The 23,809-nt window shown below is 37.7% G+C and overlaps 1 protein-coding gene across 1 annotated transcript in view; it reads right to left on the bottom strand.

The window, feature by feature from the left end:
- Positions 1-23,809, bottom strand: part of PGAP1 (post-GPI attachment to proteins inositol deacylase 1) — a 79,496-nt gene that overhangs the window by 29,201 nt on the left and 26,486 nt on the right. The window contains exons 7-18 of the mRNA XM_075529022.1: positions 23,437-23,503; positions 20,749-20,854; positions 20,056-20,111; positions 16,777-16,860; positions 12,677-12,723; positions 12,239-12,290; positions 7,031-7,108; positions 2,388-2,463; positions 2,053-2,126; positions 1,890-1,941; positions 1,056-1,122; positions 572-680 (exon numbers count right to left, since the gene is read on the bottom strand). Coding sequence (XP_075385137.1) covers positions 572-680; positions 1,056-1,122; positions 1,890-1,941; positions 2,053-2,126; positions 2,388-2,463; positions 7,031-7,108; positions 12,239-12,290; positions 12,677-12,723; positions 16,777-16,860; positions 20,056-20,111; positions 20,749-20,854; positions 23,437-23,503 — 868 coding nt within the window. The remainder of the gene's footprint in view (positions 1-571; positions 681-1,055; positions 1,123-1,889; positions 1,942-2,052; positions 2,127-2,387; positions 2,464-7,030; positions 7,109-12,238; positions 12,291-12,676; positions 12,724-16,776; positions 16,861-20,055; positions 20,112-20,748; positions 20,855-23,436; positions 23,504-23,809) is intronic.

Genomic DNA, 23,809 nt, shown 5'->3' with positions numbered 1-23,809 from the left:
AGAACACCAAACAAAACATCACATTTACTGCAGAAAAGCCAGGTCAGTTGGTTTCACTGTGTGTTTTATTTTTCCGTTGATTCTGGACTTGAGGTTAGAGGGTTAACCTGCATTCTCAATTTTTACATTATTTTTAATAACTTATTGGGAAATATACGTTCAGGTAGTTCAGTTAAGCATAATACTGAGGCAGTATTAATTGAGAAAATGGACAAAGCTTTAAAGATCCTTATTTCTTCGAAGGTCCCTGAGAAGTGCTAACAATTTGTCTCACCTAGTACAGTATAAGGAAGATGAGCTGGCTGTCCTCTTAAAGACTTGCAAGCAGCGAGTTCTTGTTTCGCCTGTTTGCTCACTATTGTACTGTTTGGTGGTGTGAACCTACCAAGCAGCACCACAGTGCTGATCTGCTTTTGCAAAGATTACAGTCAAGAAAATCCTAAGGCGCAACGCTGCTCCGTAATAGGAAGGTTTGCCACGAGTCAGGATAAAGTTGGAAGCTACATTGTTTTCAAGTATTTTCTGCTTGTTTTATGGCATAACGTTAAGATTAAGCTAGCATCCAGCTCACCTCATAACGACAGGCTGATGACGTGTACATTTTTAATAATGCTACGTGGCTGTCATTTTCTGGTTGAGCAACATGAAGTTTCAGAGAAATTTCTGTGGAAGATGGAACCCTGAAACGATAATTGTCAATTCTTAAATAAACAACCCTGGTAAATGACCACAAAATGAAGTAATACAGCAAAAGCTAGCTGTTAGACATCAGAGTAGCTCGTGATGAATGGGCCGATGTTTTGGTCACATGGACACGTCTTTGAGTGTGAGCGCTCAGTAGTTAGGCAGAGGTGGGAACAGGCTGTGTTTCAAGCAAATAAGGTTTACGTTATAGAGACTTTCAAAAAGAATTCTATCTATCTTCAATTATGGGCACAGTGTTATAACAAAAAGGATGCATACATAGTTTAATAGTTTGGGATTTAAACAAATGTACCAAACAGACTATTATTCAAAAATACCAAAGTATGAAGTAAATTCCTTCATATACTTACTGTGCAATGGTTAGTGAATCTTCATAAGACCAAGGAACATGAAGTTTATATATACTTGTTATTTCTTCTGTTAAAACAAAAAATATGTGTATATATATATATATATATGTAACCATTATATAAAATGCTACAAAAGTTGCTAAAACACCTAGCTATTTATACAATTACCCTGCTCATATAAAAAATTAATAAGGTTTATGTCTTATTATAGGAATTTTCCTAAATAATGATTTAACCAAAAGACATTAGAGCACTGGTTCTCAACTCGGGATCGCCTAAGACCATTGGAAAAAACAAATCTTTCACAATATATAATTACTTATTATTGTTTTGTGATTAATCACTGTTTTAGTTATGTTTAATTATGTTCAATTTTTAACAATGAAAATACATCCTGCATATCAGATATTTACATTACGATTCATAGTAGTAACAAAATTACAGTTAAGTATCAACAAAAGTAACTTTATGGTTGGGGGCCACCACAACATGAAGGGTCGCAGCATTAAAAGTTGAGAACTGCTGTCTTACAGCAGTTGCAAAGTACTAAATGTGGAAAAAAGACTCACCAGTTAAATCTAAATTGCTAATATAAAAAGACAGCTAGATAAACATGGCTATTAAAACTGAACTGATAAACATGTTTACTGTTAAGAAAGATTATCTGCCACATTCCTTAGAAATAGAAAAACAGCTTTACCATTATATAATTCATTTTACTTTATTAAAAATTTTTGGAAAAGTAAAATTATTATAGAAAATTCTAGTGAAGATCTTATGACTCTTTGAATGATAGAATTATTTGTTATACATTTTTCCAGAAAATATATTTACCTTTGCCTCCTGAGCACTTGCTCACCACGTTGATTTTAAAAGCTTGGTATATCTAATAGAGTTTGCCACCAAAAAACAAACAAACAAACAAAAACAAATATTTACTAGTTTGCTTATTTAACTAAGCAGTAAAGTAAAATCTTGTTCTAGTCTAAACAATTACCTGTCCAAAGTTCAGAAGCTCTATATTGTAAAACAGGCCACTTGTATCTAAGACCACTTTCCTTGAAGACAACCCTGTTGGATTAATAGTACCAACATTTAACATGGATTCACTTTAAAACTCAACCCCCTGCTTGTAAATGTAGGTGAATGAGGAGATTTTTAAAGTTATCATTTCAGTAAGCATGAAACCACTGACCTAGAGCACATGGTTATTCTAAGAACTACAGAACAATAATCTGACAATTCTCTGCTTTATGAAACTAACCAGCATGCTAAATTGGCATTCTGTAAAACATAATAGCTATTCTTAATTTCCAGAAATAAAGTACTCACCAAAGGAAAAAAGATGAGTTACAGGAAGCTGAACGGATCTTGCTTCTCTTTTAAAGAATTCACAGTCTACAACAAACTGAAATATGAAACATTAATTTATCAGAAAACTAGAAATAAATTTATGGTCAAAGATTTTTATTGAATGCTAGAGTGAAAAATAAAGTTCTATAATCCTTTGTTTTGGAACCAGTGTCACCTGGAACACTGTAGTTTTGGCTGCACTTAGAAGGTAAGAATGCCTTAAGTAGAGATTATGCTGATAAAACATGAAAAGAACATTTTATTTAGCTTACTGGGTAATTATGAAAGGCATACTTGCATTAACAATAGATTCACAGAAAAGCTTTCTTAAAGTTTTAAGTGTTTATAATATAAGGACATTGGAGGATGTATCAAAGTAAGTATTACAGAAAAGTTTGGTAAGACCTTATAACCTTTAAATGACAGTATATCTAAATACTTCACAGAGAAAAGGTGATTTTGTTATACACATATTACTTTTTAAAGAGCCCATAAGAGCTTATTATTGTAAATTGTAAGTAAGTTGACTACAAAGTAAAAATTAATCTAAAAAAAGTAAAGTTATACCATCTGCATCACTGTGATTTTTTAAAAAACGTTTTATTGCTACTTGGGCAAGGGTTTACAGAACAGATCATCAGTTTACTTTCAATAATCCATAGATATTTTAGCTCATCTCACTCATTGCAAACGACTCACGCAAAGCACTCATCCCTACCTTTCCCCTGTATTCCAAACTTCTACGCAGTCTCTGCTAACCCTCTGACCTCTGTCCTCGGGCAAATGCTATCCTCTCGACCTCACATTGGCTGGTTATGCTAAGGTGTGTGTACCTCACTAGTGTTTTGTTCCCATAATAGACCTATGGTTTGGCTAAAATTGAGCCACGGGCTGAGTTTATTTCCAGATGAAGGGTAACTAAGGGCCAGAGTGTTCTGAGTTTCACCAATCGGTATCCCACAAGAACACCTGTTTTCTTTTAAACATTTAAATATTTTATAAGAATATTTCTTTTCTAGTAATATCTCTGGGGTCCTGGAGGTGTAGCATTGAGCTGCAATCCTCAAGGGTGGGCAGTTTGAAACCATCAGCAGCCCCCAGGGAGAAAGACAAGGCTTTCACGCCCATTAACAGTGACAGTCTGGAAACTCAGAGGGGCAGTTCCCTCCAGTTCTACAGAGGTCCTTAGGGTCAGTACTGACTTGATGGCAGTGATTGGGAAATAGCTCTACCACGACAAACAAACAAACAAACAAACAGAAAGCTCTGCGCTGGGATATCTGTAGTAAGAGATGTTTCTGTTAAGTGGATAATTCTATTACATGAATCAAAATGCAACAAGTTAATTTTGTTCTAAAAGAGCCAAAGAATAAATTTATATAATGTCTAACTGGTTAGCAAGGATTTTCCTGCCCATGGGAAGAAAGCCAATGGGGTCTACCCTAGGTTATTGTGATAACTACTCCCTGGCTATACTTATATTTGAGGCAATATGTTTGCTTGCCTCTTTAAGTGGATGTTTTGTTGTTTTTAAAAGTAAAAAATAGATCTGCAGCTGCTATTAAAACTACAGTCTAAAAACAAAGCAACTATAGTCTACGCAGGGAAAAGAACAGTTATTTTCATCAGAGAAAACAGCTGTCAAATAATTAGAACAATGTATAGGATTATTCATTATATGTTTACAAAATGAGCTGGAATGAGCTACTGCCTGAATCAGGAAGCAGTTTTTAAAAGTCAGTTTTAGATAATCCTGTAAAGGTATTTAAGATACCTGCTTTAAATTTAGACCTTTGTTTTGCCTTTTGGCTTGCATAATTGAATAACAATTATGAATTAGGTAGGGGTTTACATATCAGATCATTTTTGCATTCAATAACTGAAATAATGTATCAAACTTTGCAATGGCTTACTCTGACTCCAGCCAGTCGTCTCTCCACTCCCCCTCCCCGTGTGCCCCGTACCTGGCCACTGCCTCTACAACAGCAGTTCTCAACCTGTGAGTTGCAAGGGGGCCAAATGACCCTCTCACAGGGGTCGCCAGATTCATAACAGTAGCGAAATTACTGTTATGAAGTAGCAACAAAAATAATTTTATGGTTGGGGGTCACCACACCATGAGGAACTGTATGAAAGGTTCATGACCTTAGGAAGGTTAGAAGGATATTTTCTTGACCTTTACCCTAGTTTTACCCTTTGGCCTATTAACTTCCCCGTCCATTCCTTTCCCTCCCAGCCTTGGAAATCACCAGTCTATTTCTTTCTGTATGAAAACCTTTTATCATGATTTAAAAAAAAAACACTTTAACAGTGGTCTCATACACTGTCTTTTTGTGATTAACTGTACTCAAATCCATCCATGTCATGAGGTGTTTCAGTTTCATCATTGTGATGAAATAAACTCTTATCCAAGGGGGAAGGTAGGGAATAATCCACAGATCTATTTTTTGTTATAAGAAACTACAGATAATTTCATATTTACATTTCCAAAAATATATTAATATATCAGTTGACTTAATTTTTTATAACTGCCCATCTGAATATATACACTCTCCTAATGGGCTGCGAGATAGGTATGAAAAATTAGGGAAGGCTCAATTTATCATTCTAGTGTGAGAGGGCTGCACAGCAGCAGAGTCAGCAGTGTACTTTCCAAAGAACATTAAGACACATTACATATTTATTAGACTACTAAGAGGATCTATTTACAGGAAGGTTCATTAATTTCTTACATTAACAAAGAGGGCCTTTTTCAAGTTTTGGAAATATGTTAGATTTATTCAAAACCAACTCACCTGACAGAAAACCCTTAAAGAGAGGTTTTAGTATTGAAGATGTTGAATTACCTTTCACAAGAGCTAAGCGAAACAAAACAATGAATCCATTAATAAAGGGCTTGTGAGACTATGTCTTTGAGAAATCTTTAAGATTACTCTCCAGAACACCCCTCTTTCCATTTCCTTACTTCTTTTTTTGTGTTTGTTTTAAATCATTTTATTGGGGGCTCATACAACTCTTAACACAATCCATATATACATCAATTGTGCAAAGCACATCTGTACGTTCATTGCCATCATCATTCTCAAAACCTTTCCTTACTTCTTTTGAATATTCCTAATTATTTTGGTCACCAATCTCAGTTTTTTTTTCAGTTACGGAATTTTTGTACATTTACGTGATAGTCACTAAAAGCTAAGAATGCAAAATAAAAAAAATTATATCTAATCCTTTCTCTCAAACAGTTCACAATCCAGCGACGGCCAAGAGAGACATGCCCAATAAATGATCAGTCCACGTAGTAGGTTATAAAGAGAGTATTACGGGAGCGAAAAAGAGAAGGGAGTGTACGGAGGTGTTTTTAGTTCTACCTTCTCTCTCACTTGTCTCCAATCACCATCCTTTTATTTCTAGTCCCACTTTTCTAGCACAGGCCTGATGAGGGGCCTAGTCTCTCTGCTTCCCATCTCTCTCCACCAGAAATTTACTCTTTCATAACACCTAGCTCTGACACCATTACTACTCTGGTGGAAAAAGCACCTATCTATGGCCCCCACATATAGCCCTACATTATTTTCTTTCTACTGTACCCATTGTGTCCATCCTTTCAAATTTACTACTCCCTTCTCCCAACACACCCCATGCTTTCCCACCTCCATGCTGTGCTTCCACCGTGCCACTGTGCTTCCAGCACTTTCTGCAACAAAACGGCAGAGCACTTGGAAAGAGGAGAGTACCACTGAGGAGTGGAATTTTAAATTTTATTTAATTTTGATTAAATAGTCATAGGTGCCTAAATTGACCAGCATAGGCCTAGAAGTTCATTCTACCAATCGAAATCCAAACTATCCTTTACCCACCAGAAATGCCACAACCACTGCCATCAATCAACTCTGACTCGGAGCACCCCGACATAGGGCCTCTGAGGCTATCAGTCGTTATGGGAACAGTCTCGTCTTTCTCCTGTGGAGTGGCTGGTAGGTTTAGAACCAATGACATTGTGGGAAGCAGTTGAATGCACACCCAACAGCTCTACCAGACCATTTCAAATCTCCCTTCATTGAAGACTTCTTTGATTTTATCGGAGATATTCTTCCCCCTTCCCTTTTCATGCTCTTACAATATTTGGACTTGTATTATGTATGTTTCAGAACTTCTTTTCTTCCCACTCTCCCCTACTAAATGCATTCTCTGCCCTTGTCTTATTATGACATGTAGCTTTCCGAGTAGAGGGTCGACGTTTCCCCGTGTGTGTACCTCCTGAAATTCCTGGCACATCGTCTTATGCGAGAGGGGCTTCCAAAAGCTTATGGAAATGTAGAATAAAGAAGTAAAGTCTCCACAAACTTTTTAAAGCTCCTTCACAGAAAGGGGTAACAAATAATTAATTGCTTTTCAAAGACTGATTAAATGGAACCAGTTCCCGCTGGGAACAAAAGACCTTGGGTTTATTCTGCTTTGTTCAAGTTAGAGGGGATGACCCAGATGGTTGAACAGTCTATGTGGCTCCTCAAACGGGCCACTGCTTTAGATAAGCCAAATTCAGAAGAATCTATCAAAAATTAACTTTAGAATTTAGGATGCATATCCTCCAAATATTCCAGTTAACAACATTAATTCATTACCTTACTTCCATGAATAGATGGTACATAGACAACGAGATGAGACAAAGATGGATAATCCTGAAGTCTTAATGTCAGAGACTGAAAAAAAAAAATTAAAAATGGATTTTATCTTTCAAGAGTATATAGGGTTTAATGCATGTTAAAAGTAAGATAAAGTACACACACTTATTTCTTACTTGATTATAGAAAACAGACTGCATTTACTTTATAAGATGTTCACATTTATAGTTCTAAATTAATGATCCTACTGAAAGTCTAAATCCTAGTTCTATTAAACATGGACGGCCAAATATATTCCTTGAGCTATAGCCGTTATGTAAAATGAATGACATTTAACACTGAATTTAACTATCCCAAACCATTATTGCCAGATTTGATGTCTTTCTTTCTGTAACTTGGCGATTTATGCTATTACAGTGTTGTAGTATTATTTCTGTATTTTGATAATACATGAAAATGAACACTAAATAGTTGAATGAATGAATGCTGAAATAGTCGTAATTTAACTTCCACATAATTCTAATGCAGCCCATGTAGTAATGAGTTTCTGGTTAATGTCTATAAACACCACCCTATGGAATGTAGTTAGTGAGTAATGGCTAACCCGGTGCTTCAGAAATAACACAATCTTCTAAAAATTAAGACTTGATATTATAGTCTATGTCTTAGGGAATAACAGACTCATGTATTTCAATCTATGGAATTCAATGGTTTTTTTTTTTCTGGAATTAGACAAAGGGGTACAAATAATTCTATGTCATATGTGTTCTAATAATATATTTGCACAAAGCCATTCTGTTGCTTTGTCCAGGTGCACCACCATGGACAGGTAGGGCAGAAAGTCTAGCATCAGAGAACTGTCAGTGAGTGGCCCCTTCCAACATGCCCTAAATTCCCCCAGCAGTGCTTGTCAGGGAAAACTTCCTGGGCTTTCCTACAGGATGACTTATCAAAGCGTCTGCTATACACTTTTAAGTTGTAATGTTAAAAGGTGAGGCATACGACAACTATAGGCAAGTGAGAGTAACCATATAGATAGTGGGAAAGTTAAAGAATCAGGAAGAACTAGGATATCCTGTTTAACTATCTATTCTGTCACATGCATACATACCCACTATCATCTTGATCCAAAATAGGATCTTTGCGGCTCTGCTTGTTTAAAGGAGAAGTTAACTTCATCTTCCCTTGGGGAGTGCTGGAGGCTTTCAATCGCCGACCTGGTGTTAAACAGTCCAACACTACTTACTAGCTTCTATTTATTCTCCAGAGTGAAAAGTGCTAGGGTTTACTAACAGTTCAGTTTGCAGAAATTCTTGAAAGTGGCGATTCTTAAATGATGTTACTTTTGCTGAGGCACAATATGGAAAACACTATTTTCTCTCTTTAATATTTCCTTTCCCTTTCATTTCATGCCCAAATAATTTCATGAGCCTTTTATAAATGGCGAACACAAATTAAACAAAACTTTATTTACATTTACCACTTACAATTCTCTTCAGCCGTGAACACTTAGAGCTACAGAATATTCTAATCCTTATTCGATAGCTTCTCCCCACATTCACTCTCAAAAGCAAGCAGCTGGACTACTTCGCTTTCCTGCTGCTCAGCCAGCTGTTTCTCACACTCAGAATGAACAGTGGAGGGGCCCACAGCTAGATGCATACACTGCTTAATCTATGGCGTCTCTCTTTTTGATACGGGTTTTATGATTTGAGGACTACCATTTAAATAACAGGCAACATACATTTTAACAGGTTGTTGCTGGTTCGTGTTTTTTAAATTGTGGTAAATAAGGCTGCTATGAATTGAATTACACGGCAGTGTTTTTGTTAATTTTTGTTATCTGCAACAAGACAAGGAGCCCAGTAGTATCGTGATTAAACCACCAAGGTCAGCAGTTTGAGCCCACAGAACATTCCAAGGGAGAAAGGTGTGCTAGTCTGCTTCCCTGAGGATTAACTGCCTTAAAATCCCCATGGGGCAGTTTTACTGTCTCCTTCGGGGTTGCTATGAGTTGGAATCAATTCCATAGCAGAGGGGGTTGGATCGCCAAAACAAAACCCCTACTATTTCAATAATCTTCAGGTACAGTTTAGTGACAATAATTATGTCCACTATGAACAGATAGACAGACAGGCAAACACACTTTTAATTCTTCATTTTGCACTAACTCTGCATTAATTCTGTACCATCAGTTTTAAGCTGGATACACAAAAAGAACAATAGAAAACCCAAACCCATTGTTTTTCAGTAAGTCCTGATTCATCATGACTATAGAACTACAGGACCAAGTGGTTTCCCCACAGTAGGGCTGCTATGCTCCTCCTTGTGAGAGCGGTCTGCGGCATCTCTCTCCCATGCGTGAGTCCCACGGAGCAGCTAGTAGGTTTGAAGCAGTCATCTCTCAGCAAGCAGCTGGACACCGAACCATGGCACCCTCGGGGCTCCTATGGGCACTACCATCAAATAGATTTGACTCTTAGTGCCCCTACCAGGACAGGGCAGATCTACTCTTGTGGGTGTCCACGATTGGACATCTTTCGAACTGCTGACCCTGTAGTTAGCAGTCCAAGCAGTAACCCACTATGCCACCCAGGTTCCACTATAATTAAATGGAAGATTAAAAAAATTATATACGAGTAGATAATCAAGCATATCCTAAAAGTTCTGCTTCTTTTGTTCTGCCTGGAAGGTTAAGTTGAAACCAGAGAGAGCTTACAAATCTTCTTATGAGTCAAATAATCTCCTTTACTATATTTATTTCTTAAGTACAAAATCATGTGAATGTATATGCACAAATAAGATTGACTCAGGTGACAGAAAAATCGTGGAAGATTCCAAAGTCAGGTATAAATGCCTTGCAATGATCTATTCTGCCATCATTTCTCTTAGATAGTATGCTTAATCAACACGACTGAATATGCAAATAAAAATCAGTATTTATGATCATAAACAACTGAATTGGAATATGAGGCTGAGTTAATCAGATGTTTTCACCTTCAAGTCTATGAATCTACTTTTTACTATGAAGCTGTATTTTATTTTTAAAGTACAGATGTACTTGACGATGGAAAATTATCACTTTGGGCTCCTAACTGCAAGGTCAGCAGTTCAAATCACCAGCTGCTCTATGGGAGAAAAGATGCTTTCTAATGTAAAAAGCTATGGTCTCGGAAAGCCATCGGGGCAGTTTGACTCCACTTCACAAGGCCACCATGAGTCAGAATGAATTTGGTGGCAGTTAAGTTGGCATACAATGATAGTTACAATAAATAAATTGAAAAAAAAAATAAAATTTATGAATATTTTATCTTAAAAATCATTTTATTGGGGCTCATACAATGCTCATCACAATCCATACATACATCAATTGTGTAAAGCACACTTATACATTCTCATCATTCTCAAAATTCGCTTTCTGCTTGGGTTCCTGGAATCAGTTCATTTTCTTTCCCCCTCTCTCTCCCTCTCCACTCCCCCCTCCCTCACAAACCCTTAATAATTTATAAATTAGTATTTTATTTTATCTTACACTGCCCGGCATCCCCTTCACCCACTTTTCTGTTGCCCATCCTCCAGAGAGGAGGTTCTATATAGATCCTTGTGATCGGTTCCCCTTTTCTACCCTCCCGGTATCGCCACTCTCACCGCTGGTCCTGAGGGGTTCTTCTGTCCTGGATTCCCTGTGTTTCCAGTTCCCATCTGTACCGCTGTGCATCCTCTGGTCTAACCAGTTTTGCAAGGTAGAATTGGGATCATGATAGTTGGAGGGGAGAGGAAGCATTGAAGAACTAGAGGAAGGTTGTGAGTTTCCTTATTGCTACACTGAACCCTGAGTGTATTTTATCTTTTTCAACAACAGATTTTCATAGTGAGATGTAGATGATTAATATGGCCCTTCTAGCCTGATGTGAAGTATTATAAATGCTGGCCTCTAAGTCTGTGGCTCTCATTCCATATTAGAGAGAATTGTCTTGCTATGCTATTGGACAGAACCAAAGTGAGATTAAGTCCTGATTTTTGTTTCCTTGGGGGTGTGGTCTGCTAAAAGACAAAAACCATTTCTCATCAAAGTCATTCCTCTGTATACAAGAGCAATCTCGGGAACACAGGGAGAAATCCCATGGCAATCAGAAGAAGCACCACAAGCGGAGCCTGTTGGAGATCTCTCTCTGAGGTGGCGGAGGCTGAGGCCAGAGGTAAGAGCACAGTGACCATGGGACACAAGCATGGAGGTAGGCAACGACCAAAGGTCAAGGGGAGGAGACCTTGAGACAGAGCTCAGGGGCAGGGTGGAGACTATGACACTGAAGCAGAGCAATGGCTGGGCTGGCTTCCTGGCCCACTGAAGCAGAAGCCAAGGGACCATGTAGCTGAGAGGCTGAGAATCAAAAAAGACAGTTGCTGGCTGAAGAGTGGAGGTGATGTTGACCAATGACTGTACCCTTACTGTGTACCGATTTTGGCTTGTGTTCACGTGTTATTTTTCCTAACGGCCTCCTAAACTGTGAGTTTTGTGAGTGAGTTCTGTGTGGCCACTGCAATGAATTATTAAAACCAGCAGAGAAGCAGTGGCGGAGGAGGAACGGTTGGTGTCAGAATAGTTGTAAAGAAAGATCGAAGTGGAGGCATGTCTGACCCTGTCTCTTGGCAATAAGGAAGCCAGAGGAGGCCAGTTATGGCTTCCTCCATGCCGCTTTTTTGCAGATAGTATGCACATTCATTTTTCATAAAAAGAACGTGTGTGACTGCCAGAGTTGCTTAAGGAAATAGTCAACTCTGAAGTACAGATAAGGCATATCAAAGTTACCCAAGTGTTAAATATGTGTCTCTCTGAGATGCCCATTTCCCTACTGCAGGCCCTCCGTCGGAAAATGAACTCTGAATGTACCAGCCAACTTATAAAACAGACCAACCCAAACATGTCTCCAAATTTAATTTAAAAACCTCTTTTGATGTGATGCTTTAATTATCAACATACTTAATTTTATTTAAAGTTTTATATTGTATTTCTTTCTGAAACTGAAAAATAACAATTGTACATTATTTTTTATCAAGTGGAATTCTAGAGAAAATAACTCTAAGATGAAGGTTAGGAAATCTCAGATTTATTTAATAACTAAATGAATTAACAACAATATATTCTGAAATGCCTATAATTAAGATATCTTTTCACCTGGCTATTAAAATACTAAAGCCATAATTTACCTTAATTGTTGGCAGCAGTTCAGCTTTCCATGATAAATCAACCCCTTGCAGGCTTTGAAAAAATATCAAAAGGTAATTAAAAGACAAATACATTAAGGTATTACACATTATAAATAAGCTTTTAAGGAAAGGGGAATTATGTATAGACCTTTTACTTACTATGGGTTGAGGTCTAATCCAATAGACGCTGTTCATCTAGTCCCACTGTATATTATTAGTAATAGCAACAAAAATTTGTTTTTTCCTAGTCTAATGTTTGCAAAATTACTGCTATTACTTTCACTTATCTTTTTTAAAAAAACCAATACTATAATTTAATGTACCAGCAAAATAAACAAAAGAATGTGTGAAGCTAGTCTAAAAATGTGATTTTTGAGTAGCCTGTGTGTTGATGAAAATAAATGATGAAGTGATGGCCCTAAGGTTCAAAAGACTCACCACATAGAAGTACTGTTTATGCATCCAAAAATCCAACTATTTGTATCCTGTTGATGAACAACAAAATAAAGCACACTAAACAGTATTGCTTCAACAGACATCTTCAACATTTTACTATTATGTAACAGGGTGAGTAGGAGCAATGGGAACATAAAATAGCAGTTTGTTATTTAGAAATAGCTAAGATGTTCTCAAAATTCCAATTGATCAAAAGTGCACAAAGAAGTTGAATATCAACATAGATAAGCAGGTAGCCTGGAGCACAATTCCAAGGGCTCAAGATGGAAATCTGGTATTATTTCACTGCAGAGTGAAAAAGAAATTTACAACATTTTAACAATATTCTGTATTTATATCGTCATAAAGTTTTTCTTAGAATTATAGATTGGACAAAAAAGTGAATTCTTTTTTCATTTAATATCTATATAATCCACCAAAGGGCCAAGGAATCACGCTAAGCCCTCAGCGAGAAAAGACTGAACTGGACAGACACAAATCTGTCCTCGTAGAGCCTGTGCACAATTATGCGGAAATTTCCCCAAACGAGGGAAATAAAAACAATGCCATGCAATTGTTCTCCACATACTGCCATCTTTCCTCGTTGCTAGTGTGTTTAATCGACTTAATTAACTATGCATACAAGTAAGTATTTATGATCTTAAATACCAATAGAATTAGAGTAGGACGCTTCAGTAACCAGATAGCTTCACTTCCAAGTCTATGAGACTACTTTTCATTTTGACAAAATATTTGTGTGATTCCTATTATCAGGGGCATTTCTACCCTGGCCTACAGAGGCAACATGAGTCAGAACTGACTCTATGGAAGTGAGTTTGTTTTGTTTGGTGTGTTTTACAATAATAAAATGACAAGACAGCAAAACAAATCCTTATCATCTACATAAAGAAAACCTAGCATGTCCTCGAGATTCAATTCATTTTTTTCTTTCTTTTTAATTCCCTTTTGGTAATGGGTTTTTGCAGTTACTCTTACAGGAAATCTCTGTCATAAAAATTGCCAATATCACACACTACTTATTCCAGCTAAATTATTATTCAAAGCTACACTAACAGGGCATGGCAATGCAAACTCCTAACTGATTACAAAAGCATGTGGACAGCCTTTAAAGAGGCTACTCAGAACTGAAGATCAACTAATTCCTTGCATGCACAGAAAAGAAAATGCTACTGATCTTAAAATTTATACGCTCAAAAAATTTTGTCTACAGTAAAACTCAAAAGCTGCCACACTTTTAAAATCATTTTATCGAGGGCTCTTACAGCTCTTAAGACATTTCATACATCAATTGTATAAAGCATATTTGTACATAGGTTGCCATAATCATTTCCAAAACATTTTCTACTTGAGCCCTTGGTATCAGCTCTTCTTTTTTCCCCTCTCCCTCCTACCCTGTGAATCCTTGATCAATTATATACTGTTATTATTTCATATCTTACACTGTTGTCTCCCTTCACATTTGTTATTTGTCCTCTTTGGGGTGTGTGTGTGGGTGCTAGAACTATATATCCAACCTTGTGATGGGTTTCCCCTTCCCTGACCATCCCCTTACCTTCATTATATTGCTACTCCCACTACTGTTCCTGAGAGGTTTAGCTGTCTTGAATGCCATGTGTTGAGAGTTCTTAGCTGTACCAATGTTTGTACTCTGGTCTAGTCAGATTTGTAAGGTAGAGCTGGGTCATGGTAGTGGGGAGGGAGGAAGGATTCAGAAACTAGAGGAATGATGTGTGTTTTGTAAGTGCTACAGTGCACCTTGGTTGAATCATCCCTTCCTTATAACCAAGGGATATCCAATTGTCTACAGATGGGCTTTGGGTCTCCACTCTAACCCCCCTTGTTCACACTTAGTTGTTTGCCTGATCCCATCAACACCTCATGATGGGATGGTGTGTTTCTTCCATGTGGGCTTACTTGCTTCCCTGCTAGATGGCTGATTGTTTCACTTCAAGTTTTTAAGACCCCAGACGCTACATCTTTTCATAGCTGGGCACCATCCACTCACTACACATTTGCTTATGCACCCATTTTGTCTTCAGCGATCCTGTCAGAAAGGTGAGTATCAAACAATGCCAGGTTATCAGAACAAAGAGTTCTTGTGTTAAGGGAGGCCTTGAGTAGAGGCCCAAAGTCCGTCTGCTATCTTAATACTTAACATGTAAACATATTGTACATTGGCCTCTTTTTCATTATAAATATATAGATATACCTCTATAAATAGCTTTTGCCTCCTATTTCTTTCCTCTATTTCCTTTCACCTTCCTCCTACCCCACTATCATGCTCACCCTCCTCCATTCGACTCTCATTATTTCCTCTCGGATACATTGCTCTTCATCAAATCCCACTCAGCATTATACGCCCTCCTCGCCATCAATTTTAGATTTCTGTTTGATCCCTTATCTCTGAGCTTGTTGGCTCCTCATCCCACCTCCCCGCCACCCCTCCCATGCCACCAAACCATTGGTCCGTTGTTTTCTCCTCAGGATTGTCCGTCCTACCTGTCTTGTATAGATAGACATAGACTGCCACACTTCCTTAAAAGTAAACTGAACACTGTAATTTCTTATACTCCTAGAAGTTTTAAAAATATGAAATATTTTCACAAGTAGATACACAACTAGAGCAAGCTCCATTAAGGCAACCACAGTAAAGATGATAAAGCGCACCTGACTATCATGTTTAAAGTAATCCTAAGAACCATTAAGGAAAGGCATATCAAATAACTACCATATATACTCGAGTGTAAGCCGACCCGACCACCAGCCGAGACACCTAATTTTAGCACGAAAGCTGCATGAAAAACTCAGTTTATGCACAAGTATATATATACGGTAATCAGAAATAAATAGCCTCTTCTTGGATAAAGAAAATAAGCTTAACAGGGAGTAGCTCAGCAAAATATCCTGCTTAAGCAGATGTACCCTGGGGTGGGGTCTTGTGTATCCGTCATTGAGTTCCATACATAGTATTTAGAATTAATTAACACTCTCAGAATAGTTATTCTGAGAATAAATATCGAAGAAGGTTTCTGTCTATCAAATAGCCTACTTATTCTTTTGTATATGGACTGTTCAATCAAAAAGGAAAGTTATGCTACCACTGACAGGAGAGGAAATCTATGAAGCCACATGTAATGTGGGTAAAGGAAAAAAGCCTATCTGAACTACTGCCTCATGTGTATATTTCCATAATGCTGATATTCATTATTAACCCATTTTTAGAAATTTCATCGATGAGCTACCGAAGGACCAGATCATAATCAGAATCAAATCTGAAGTATTCACGTTAGAAAAAATTTAGGTGACTTTTATTTGAAAGAAATTTTGAACTTCAATAAGAGGGAGCCTTTAAAACATGTAAGGTTTAAAAGCAGATTAGAGTTCTAAAATCCAAAAAAATCTTTTAGTCTTGAGTTTTTAGCAAATCAGTATAAACTCACGGGTTTTTAATTATTTAGTGTTTAGTTATGATAAAGTATAGTATTATTAAGTAAAGATTCCCAGTATCACAACAAAAATATGCTATGGAACTAACAGTTTCACAATGTCTCCCATACAGTCAATGTTCATTAAAAAGAAACAAATTTCACTGCTTTGAAACTGTGTCCAGTCACACTGTATAAAAAAAACAACACCTTACTATCTTAGATACTATGTGGTATTTAAAAACACTTAAAATTTCAGCATGGAAGCTGATGGCAAAGCAGGATTTACTTTTTAAATTCCTATAGGATGACTTTGCTTAAACATAGCTATTCCCTAAAGTATTAACCAAATGTTAGAATTGGTAGGGCCATGCATATCCAATTTCTTCATCCTGAATATAAGACAAAGTGAACGTGTTAAATTAGAGCCAAAAGTACAAGTTACACTTGTGTTATGGATGGAATGTCATTTTATTTTTCTATTGAAATGTCATTTTATTTTTCTATTGAAATTCTGTTCTAGGCAAATAATTCACAACTAGTGATATTGAGTAACAGTCTACCACTACAGATGAGCTCTACTAGATGGTAGTTAAATCTTAAAACTGAAAAACAGTTAAGCCTTAAAATTAAAATAAAACATATGAATTTTCTTACCAGCATGGTACTCTGACAATACACATGAGTGTAGATTTTTCTGTGATTCGCAAGAGGAAATGTAAAATATATCTTATCAGATTCCTAAAAAGAGACAACCATTTAATACAAGAATTAGAAGAGTGGATAATTCATCATGAAAAAAATATAGATAAAAGCAAATGAGAATTCTATCATTGTCATTATTGTTGAAACCAATATTCAAGAAGTGGGAAAAAGAAGTAATACGTGTAAGGTAGATGTGTACCTACTGCCAACAAGTAGATTCAAATTTATAATGACCCTAGACTCTCTATATGGCTTCTGAGGCTGTAAATCTTTACAGGAATTGACAGTATCACCTTTCTTCCCTGGAGCAGCTGGTGAGTGAACTCCCAACTGTCCTATTCTCAGGCCAACAGTTAGCCACAGTGCCCCCAGGGCCCCGTAAGTCAAGTTGTAAGGTTATATAAAATACATTTATTTCCTAGCTCTGCCCATCGAAAAGGCCTAGAAACGCCAACACGATAAGCAATAATTTCTAGTGCCCACATTTTTTGAAAACGTGAAGAAAACAAAGATCTTGACAGTTGGAGTTATAAGCAACACCATGACAATGGGAAGATACTGAAATTGTCAACAATATCATTCTACTCACATTAATAATCAACGTCCATGAAACAGCAGTCAAGAAATCAAATGATGCATTGCATTGGGCAAATCTGCTGCAAAACATTTCTTTAAAAGTTAAAAAAGTAATGATGTTATTTTAATGGCAAATGTGCATTTGACCTAAGCCATAGTTTTTCCAATCGCCTTGTATGTGTGCACAAGTCATCCAGTGGAAAAGGAAGACACAGAGAAAGTAATGCATTCCAGCTGTGTTGTTGGTGAGGAATATTAAACGGACTGTGAACTGGGAAGAGAATGAACCAATCAATCTTAGAAGAAATACAACCAGAAGCAAGAGAGGGGACTGGGGGGCAAGCCTTCAACTTGTTTTCTTTGCACTTATTGCTAGGAAGGATCGATTGTTGGGGGGGGGGGGGGAATCATGTTTGCTCAAGAGGAGGATCAGCAGCCCTCAGGAACCCCCCAGGAGACGGACCGACACAGTAACCAAAACGAAGGGCTCATGACCATAAAGATGGCACTGGACCTGGCAGGCTGTCTTGTTGTGCATGGGTCGCTATGAATTGATAGCTACTTAATGACAACTAGCAATTGTGCCAAGATTAGAGTTTCAACACACTCCTTCTTGCATAAAAAGAATCCTTGTTTGAGAAAAAGCAGTTTAAGATTTAGGACCAGAAATGTAGTACAAATTGAGCTGAAAATATAGTACAAATTGAGCAAAAACATTTGAGTTATGAATGGATAGCAAGGAAATGAAAAAAAAAACAAAAACCAAATTCCCTATCATGGAGTCTCATTCCAGCTCATGGCAGACCTATTAAATAAATAACTCATTGCCATCGAGTCAAAGCTGACTCGACTCATACCAATGCCTTGTGGGTTTCCAAGACTGTGGAGTTGAAAGCCCAGCCTTTCTCCTATGGAACTGCTGGTGGTTGCGAACTGCCAGCATGCAGGTCGTAGCCCTGTGCTTCACCATGACACCACCAGCGCTCCTTGCAGCTCTGTTCTCCTAGAGAACAGAGTAGAATTGCCTCTGTGGGTGTGTGTCAGGATTGTATCCTCGCGCCATACTTATTCAATCTGTATAATGAGCAAAGCTGGGTTTTATGAAGGAGAATTCAGTATCAGGACTGGAGAAAAGCTTATTAACAACTTGCAATATGCAGATGACACAGCCTTGGTTGATGAAAGAGAAGAGGACTTGATGCAGTTGCTGATGGAAATCAAGGATTGCAGCCTTCAGTCTGGGTGACAACTCAATGTAACTCAATCTCAACTCACTCCCATGCCGTGGATGCCAATTTATAGGGACCCCTGGGATTGTAGCACACGCAACCACTGCACAACCAATGCATAACCACTACCCCACCAGAGCGTAGTGGTCACATGTTGGGCTGCTGTCTGCAAGGTCAGCAGTTCAAACATCCCCAGCTACTCCATGAGAGAGGGACAGGGCTTCCTACTCCCGTAAAGCACCCCCGTCTCAGAAACTCACAAGGGGAGTTCTATCCTGTCCTACAGGGTTGCTTTGAGTCGGCATCAATGCGATGGCTGCTCACTCAATGTAGAGAAGACCCAGATCCTCACAACTGGACCAATAGGTTACATGATAAACGGAGAAAAGATCAAAGTTGTCATCTTGCTTGGATCCGCCATCAGTGCTCATGGAAGCAGCAGTCAAAAGATCAAACTACACATTGCACTGGGCAAATATGCTGCATAATCTCTCTTTAAAGTGTTGAAAGGCAAGGGTGTTACTTTGAGGACTAAAGTGTGCCTGACCAAAGCCATGGTATTTTCAATCACTCTATATGTATGTGAAAGTTGGACACTGATTAAAACTGAAGAAAAATTGTGTATTTAAATGATGTTGCTGGTGAAGAATATTGAAAGTACCATGTATTGTCAAAAGAACAAACAAATTTGTCTTGGAACAAGTATAGCCAGAATGCTTCTTAGTAGCAAGGATGGACAAAATTCATCTCGTGAACTTTGGACACATTACATCAGCAGGAGACCAGCCCCTGCAGAAGACCATTCTTGGTAACGGAGGGGGCAGTGAAAAGAAGCAGCCCTTTAACACGATGGACTGACACAGTGGCTGCAACAACGGGCTCAGACGCAGGCACAGTGTGAGGAAGGTGTAAGTTTGGATGGGGGTTTGTTCTGTTGTACATAGGCCACTATGAGTTTGAACCAACTAGATGGCACCGAAGAAGAGCATCACAGAAAGAGAATTTGTCCAGCATAAACCTGAATTTGATCAAACCCCGAGATACAACTAGTAATTTACAGGAAAATAGCAGGCACAGAGACAAGCTGAATGAGACTACAGGAATGCAAGCGGCAATATCTAGACTGTGAAATTCCATAGGACAAGGGGGCTCTAGCTCATTTCTGCAGTAAATAAACTTCAAAGGAAAGAAAAGGATGAAGGAAGTTCTATCAATTGAAAGGGGATTAAAGAAGAAACATATCATGATTAGCAATGTGTGCCTCTTGCTTGGAACCCGAATTAAGCACACTGAAAAAAATTTTTTTAATCAACTTATTATTAAGGAATTTTTAAAGTGAAAAAGGTTATGTGTGCGTGCATGCTTATATGTGTGTACTGAAATATTTTTGCAAAATATGGAATGTATATATTTCCAATATACTTACATTGTAAGCCACATATGTCCACTTGGGTACTTTCACTGGAACCCACATAGATGTCCCTAATAAATGAAAGGAAATTACTTTGGCTTATTCTTTTATTTTAAAGATTTCATTCCTTTTTTGAATACTGACAGGAATATTTCTTAATCATAAAAGGGCATTAAAGAAGCTTCTCCTCTGAGTTATTTTAAAACGGAAGATACAGTGAGATGTTCACCACATTCATATCAAGTAATACATTTTAAATATAAGGTTTTATATCTCTAAGTATGCACAGAAGGATAGTAATAATATTTTTTTTCTCCAAGTAATTGTTTAGGTAGATCAGACAGGTATTACATTTAAAAACAAAGCTTACCAGCAAAATACATGCTAAGAATCTAAAAGAAATCCAAAAAAGACTGGACTGAGAAACTGGACGGTGTTAAGAATAGCATAGCACTTACTTTATGTGACAGCCAGAATAAACATTCACCCATCTCTTTAATTTCTCCACGTCATCTTATTTTCATGACAAAATTTTTAAGAGCATCATCTTATACATTGTTTTCCTCCTTTCCTATGAAACGCTTGAGCAGAATCCAAGAGAAACTAACAGAACTGTTCCGGCTGCAGCATTACAGACTTTGTCTGCAAACCAGGAGTTCACCTAAGATGAATCCAGAACTCGACTTAAAACGTGTGAATGCCACCAACCTGTTAGGTCAGAAATTATTGTTGGATTGTCCTCAAAGTGTTTGGCTGGGTGTCTTATAAAATGGTGATTCAAAACTGACAATTTCTTCTTGGAATTTTCAGTGATCTAGGAAAAACATTGATAAATCCAGCATCATATTCTATCCATTATGATGGTTCACAGGCCATCTATCTGTCAAGTGTACAGCCAATATCCCTGAGGAAGTAGTTCTACAGGGGGTCACTGTACGTCAAATGCAAACTTGACGACATATAACAGCCGCCTAAATTACAACAATTATCCAATGAAACTTTGCTTCCAGTGATAATGACACACTATTTACTTACTCTAGACCAGGCATTGTTTTATGTCCACAACATGTGCTAATTAGCTCATTACATCAATACATGAAATCTAGGAAATAGCCTGTATTTTAAAATGTCTGTATTTTAAATGGGAAGAAACTATGACAAAATGAAAATAGGAACGTGGTCAAGGTCCCATGGTTCTTAGGAGTCTGTGGCCTGGAGCTCATGCTTGGAATCATTACACAATGGCGCCTCATGAGTAACAGTGAGGATTTAAAAAAACACGGTAAATATTTATAGATCAAAACAGCACTTAGGGAACCCTCTGGTCTGATGGTCCCAACACGAGTTCCCAAGCGCCAGCCTGTGGCAACAAGATTTCACTACCGAATGATCTTTCTTTAGAAATGCTTCTCCTTTATTGTCTTACTCTTGTGTCGAGACAATCCTTCTTTAATGAAATGATAATGAGAACAGATTTTTTGCAGTTGTCTTTTAAATGTCCTAGCAAAATAAAAAGTTGGCAACTTTATGTGAAATCTTCCCTTTAAAAATGTTAGCGGTCCCTGCAACGCATTTGGGAGCCCTGTGTTCAATTTCTACTTTAAGCGCTGAGACCCTCACAGGCTAAGAAAATGACACAGCACAAATGAGGGCTCAAGTTTACTAATGTTTTCAACTGGCTTAGTAAGTCACCTACCCTTTGCTCACACATGTAAACAACTAAAAACCAGGGGTCCTTCTACAAAGGCTCCAGTTAAGCAGGAACTCCCCAATTGACTCTCTAGCTAGCAACTCAGCCACTCTCAAGTTTTCACGTCAGACTTTATGCTGACTGACAGGGCAGGGAATTTTTCATGTGGCTCTTCTCGCCAAAGTCTCAAACTGAACCACTTTCCCTGTATGGGTCTGGTAAGAAGATGGGGGATGATACTGACAGAATTCTTCCGCGAGTAATTGCAAACAGGATTCCCTGGAGTGTCATCCTGCTGTGTAGAAAATGAGCCCTCTGAAAAACAGGAGGTAGAAATCTCATCAACAGCAAGAGCCAGGAGTGAAGCACATTCTCTGGACACGAGATCCCTCAGACGTGAACCTCTGGATCCAGATGACAGCTAGACCATCAGAGGAGCAGCACAGACGCAGGAGCCAGAGCATGGAGCCGAGTGATGAACTTCCCAACCAATGCACAAAATAAAGCTGGATGCTTTGGTGCGGGAGGCTGGCTTTCAAAGCCGAGCGACTCTGGGCACTGAACTGGGGTAGTTGAACTTGCTGATCCATGGAAGTGGAGCTCAGTGCCTTCAGGTCAAAGTTTTTAAGAGTGGCATGCTCTTCAGGCATTTATTTGCAGACTTGCCAGAACTTTGCTAACATGCCCTGATGAAACAACTCAACTCTGAGCATTTCTCACTGGCATTACAACTGGCTACATTCCTTGATAAATCCTCTACCATGAAATTTGTCTGCAATTTCTGTATAGCCATTGATAGATGTAAGAACCTGGAGACACATTATGAAACATTAGTTACGGTAAGTCAGTATACTAATAACTACCAGAAATTGCTCTTCAATTTTGCTTCCTTGCTTAGTACCACTTTTTTAAGGGTAATTCTGTTTTGAGTTACAGTTTCCCAAAATATATGTTCTGCCTCTCCCCCTAAATGTAGGCTTCTGGAGGGTTAAGAATCCTATCTTAACATTTTATTTTTTAGTATTTAGTCTAGCCCATTAAGTACCGAGTTTGTTAAAGAGAACTCAGTTTCACAAAAGTTTTAAATTTCGATTCTTAGCAGAATAGTTATAAAAATGTATTTCTGCAAAATGTTTATGTATTTGAATTATATTATGACATAGTATATGCATACATTATCCATAAAACTATTTTAATGTTTAGAAGGTGTTTTTCCAAAATCTCTACCAAGTATTATTTCAAGTACAAACTGGTCTTGTAATTTGATGTGATTCCATTATTGCAGTTTTCCACACATATTGGGCTCATTGCCCCTTTTCAGAAAAAAAAAATTACTCAGCACCACCCTCCCCCTATAATTAAAAACGTTTGCGCTTATAGCCCATATCCGGGATAAGGTGCAGACATCTGTTCTTGCACCCCACCCCTGGACGATGATAGTGCCCCAGAGGATGGCATTGCCCACGTTGAGAAACACTGCATTATTGACATAGTTCTACTTAATATACTGAAAACTCTTGCTACAGTTTTCCCCACAATTAAAACATTTTGCGCTCAGAAAATAATAAAGATATTTCTATTTTGGATCTAATTCCACTTCATATAAAGTTGTCTTTATCAGAGTTAAACAAAGTGCATTATATCCATTAACTGCTATTACAAAAACCTCACTTTACTGAAATAAATTTTAGGTTAAAAATACATACTTGTTTAGTATCACCATCAATAAGATCAAAGAATGCTCGAATTGTAGTCAACTGCAATTGTTTACACCTAAAGAATAAATGACAAATGAAACTTGCTTAATATATACTTTTGATCAAAATATGCACAATTTAGAGTCTTTCCTAACCCGGTAAGCTTAAAATTATTTTAAAATCCTCTTATTAGGCATATATATCTTAAAAATTGAGGCCAATGAAAAGAAAACAAAGTAAATCTTTCTGGATGGTTGACAGTACTGTTAGGGCACTTCTTTCTTCTATAAATCTCCCCACAAGTTTACTCCAGGTAAAACATACTGTCTAATCCATCTTTACATGTCTGAACCATTGTAACTTTTGCCTACACTATTGTGTG

This window comes from Tenrec ecaudatus, chromosome 13, assembly GCF_050624435.1.
Source record: "Tenrec ecaudatus isolate mTenEca1 chromosome 13, mTenEca1.hap1, whole genome shotgun sequence".
Lineage (NCBI taxonomy): Eukaryota > Metazoa > Chordata > Mammalia > Afrosoricida > Tenrecidae > Tenrec > Tenrec ecaudatus.
Note: the sequence above shows the minus strand (reverse complement) of the source record. Positions and strands in the feature narration are given on the sequence as shown.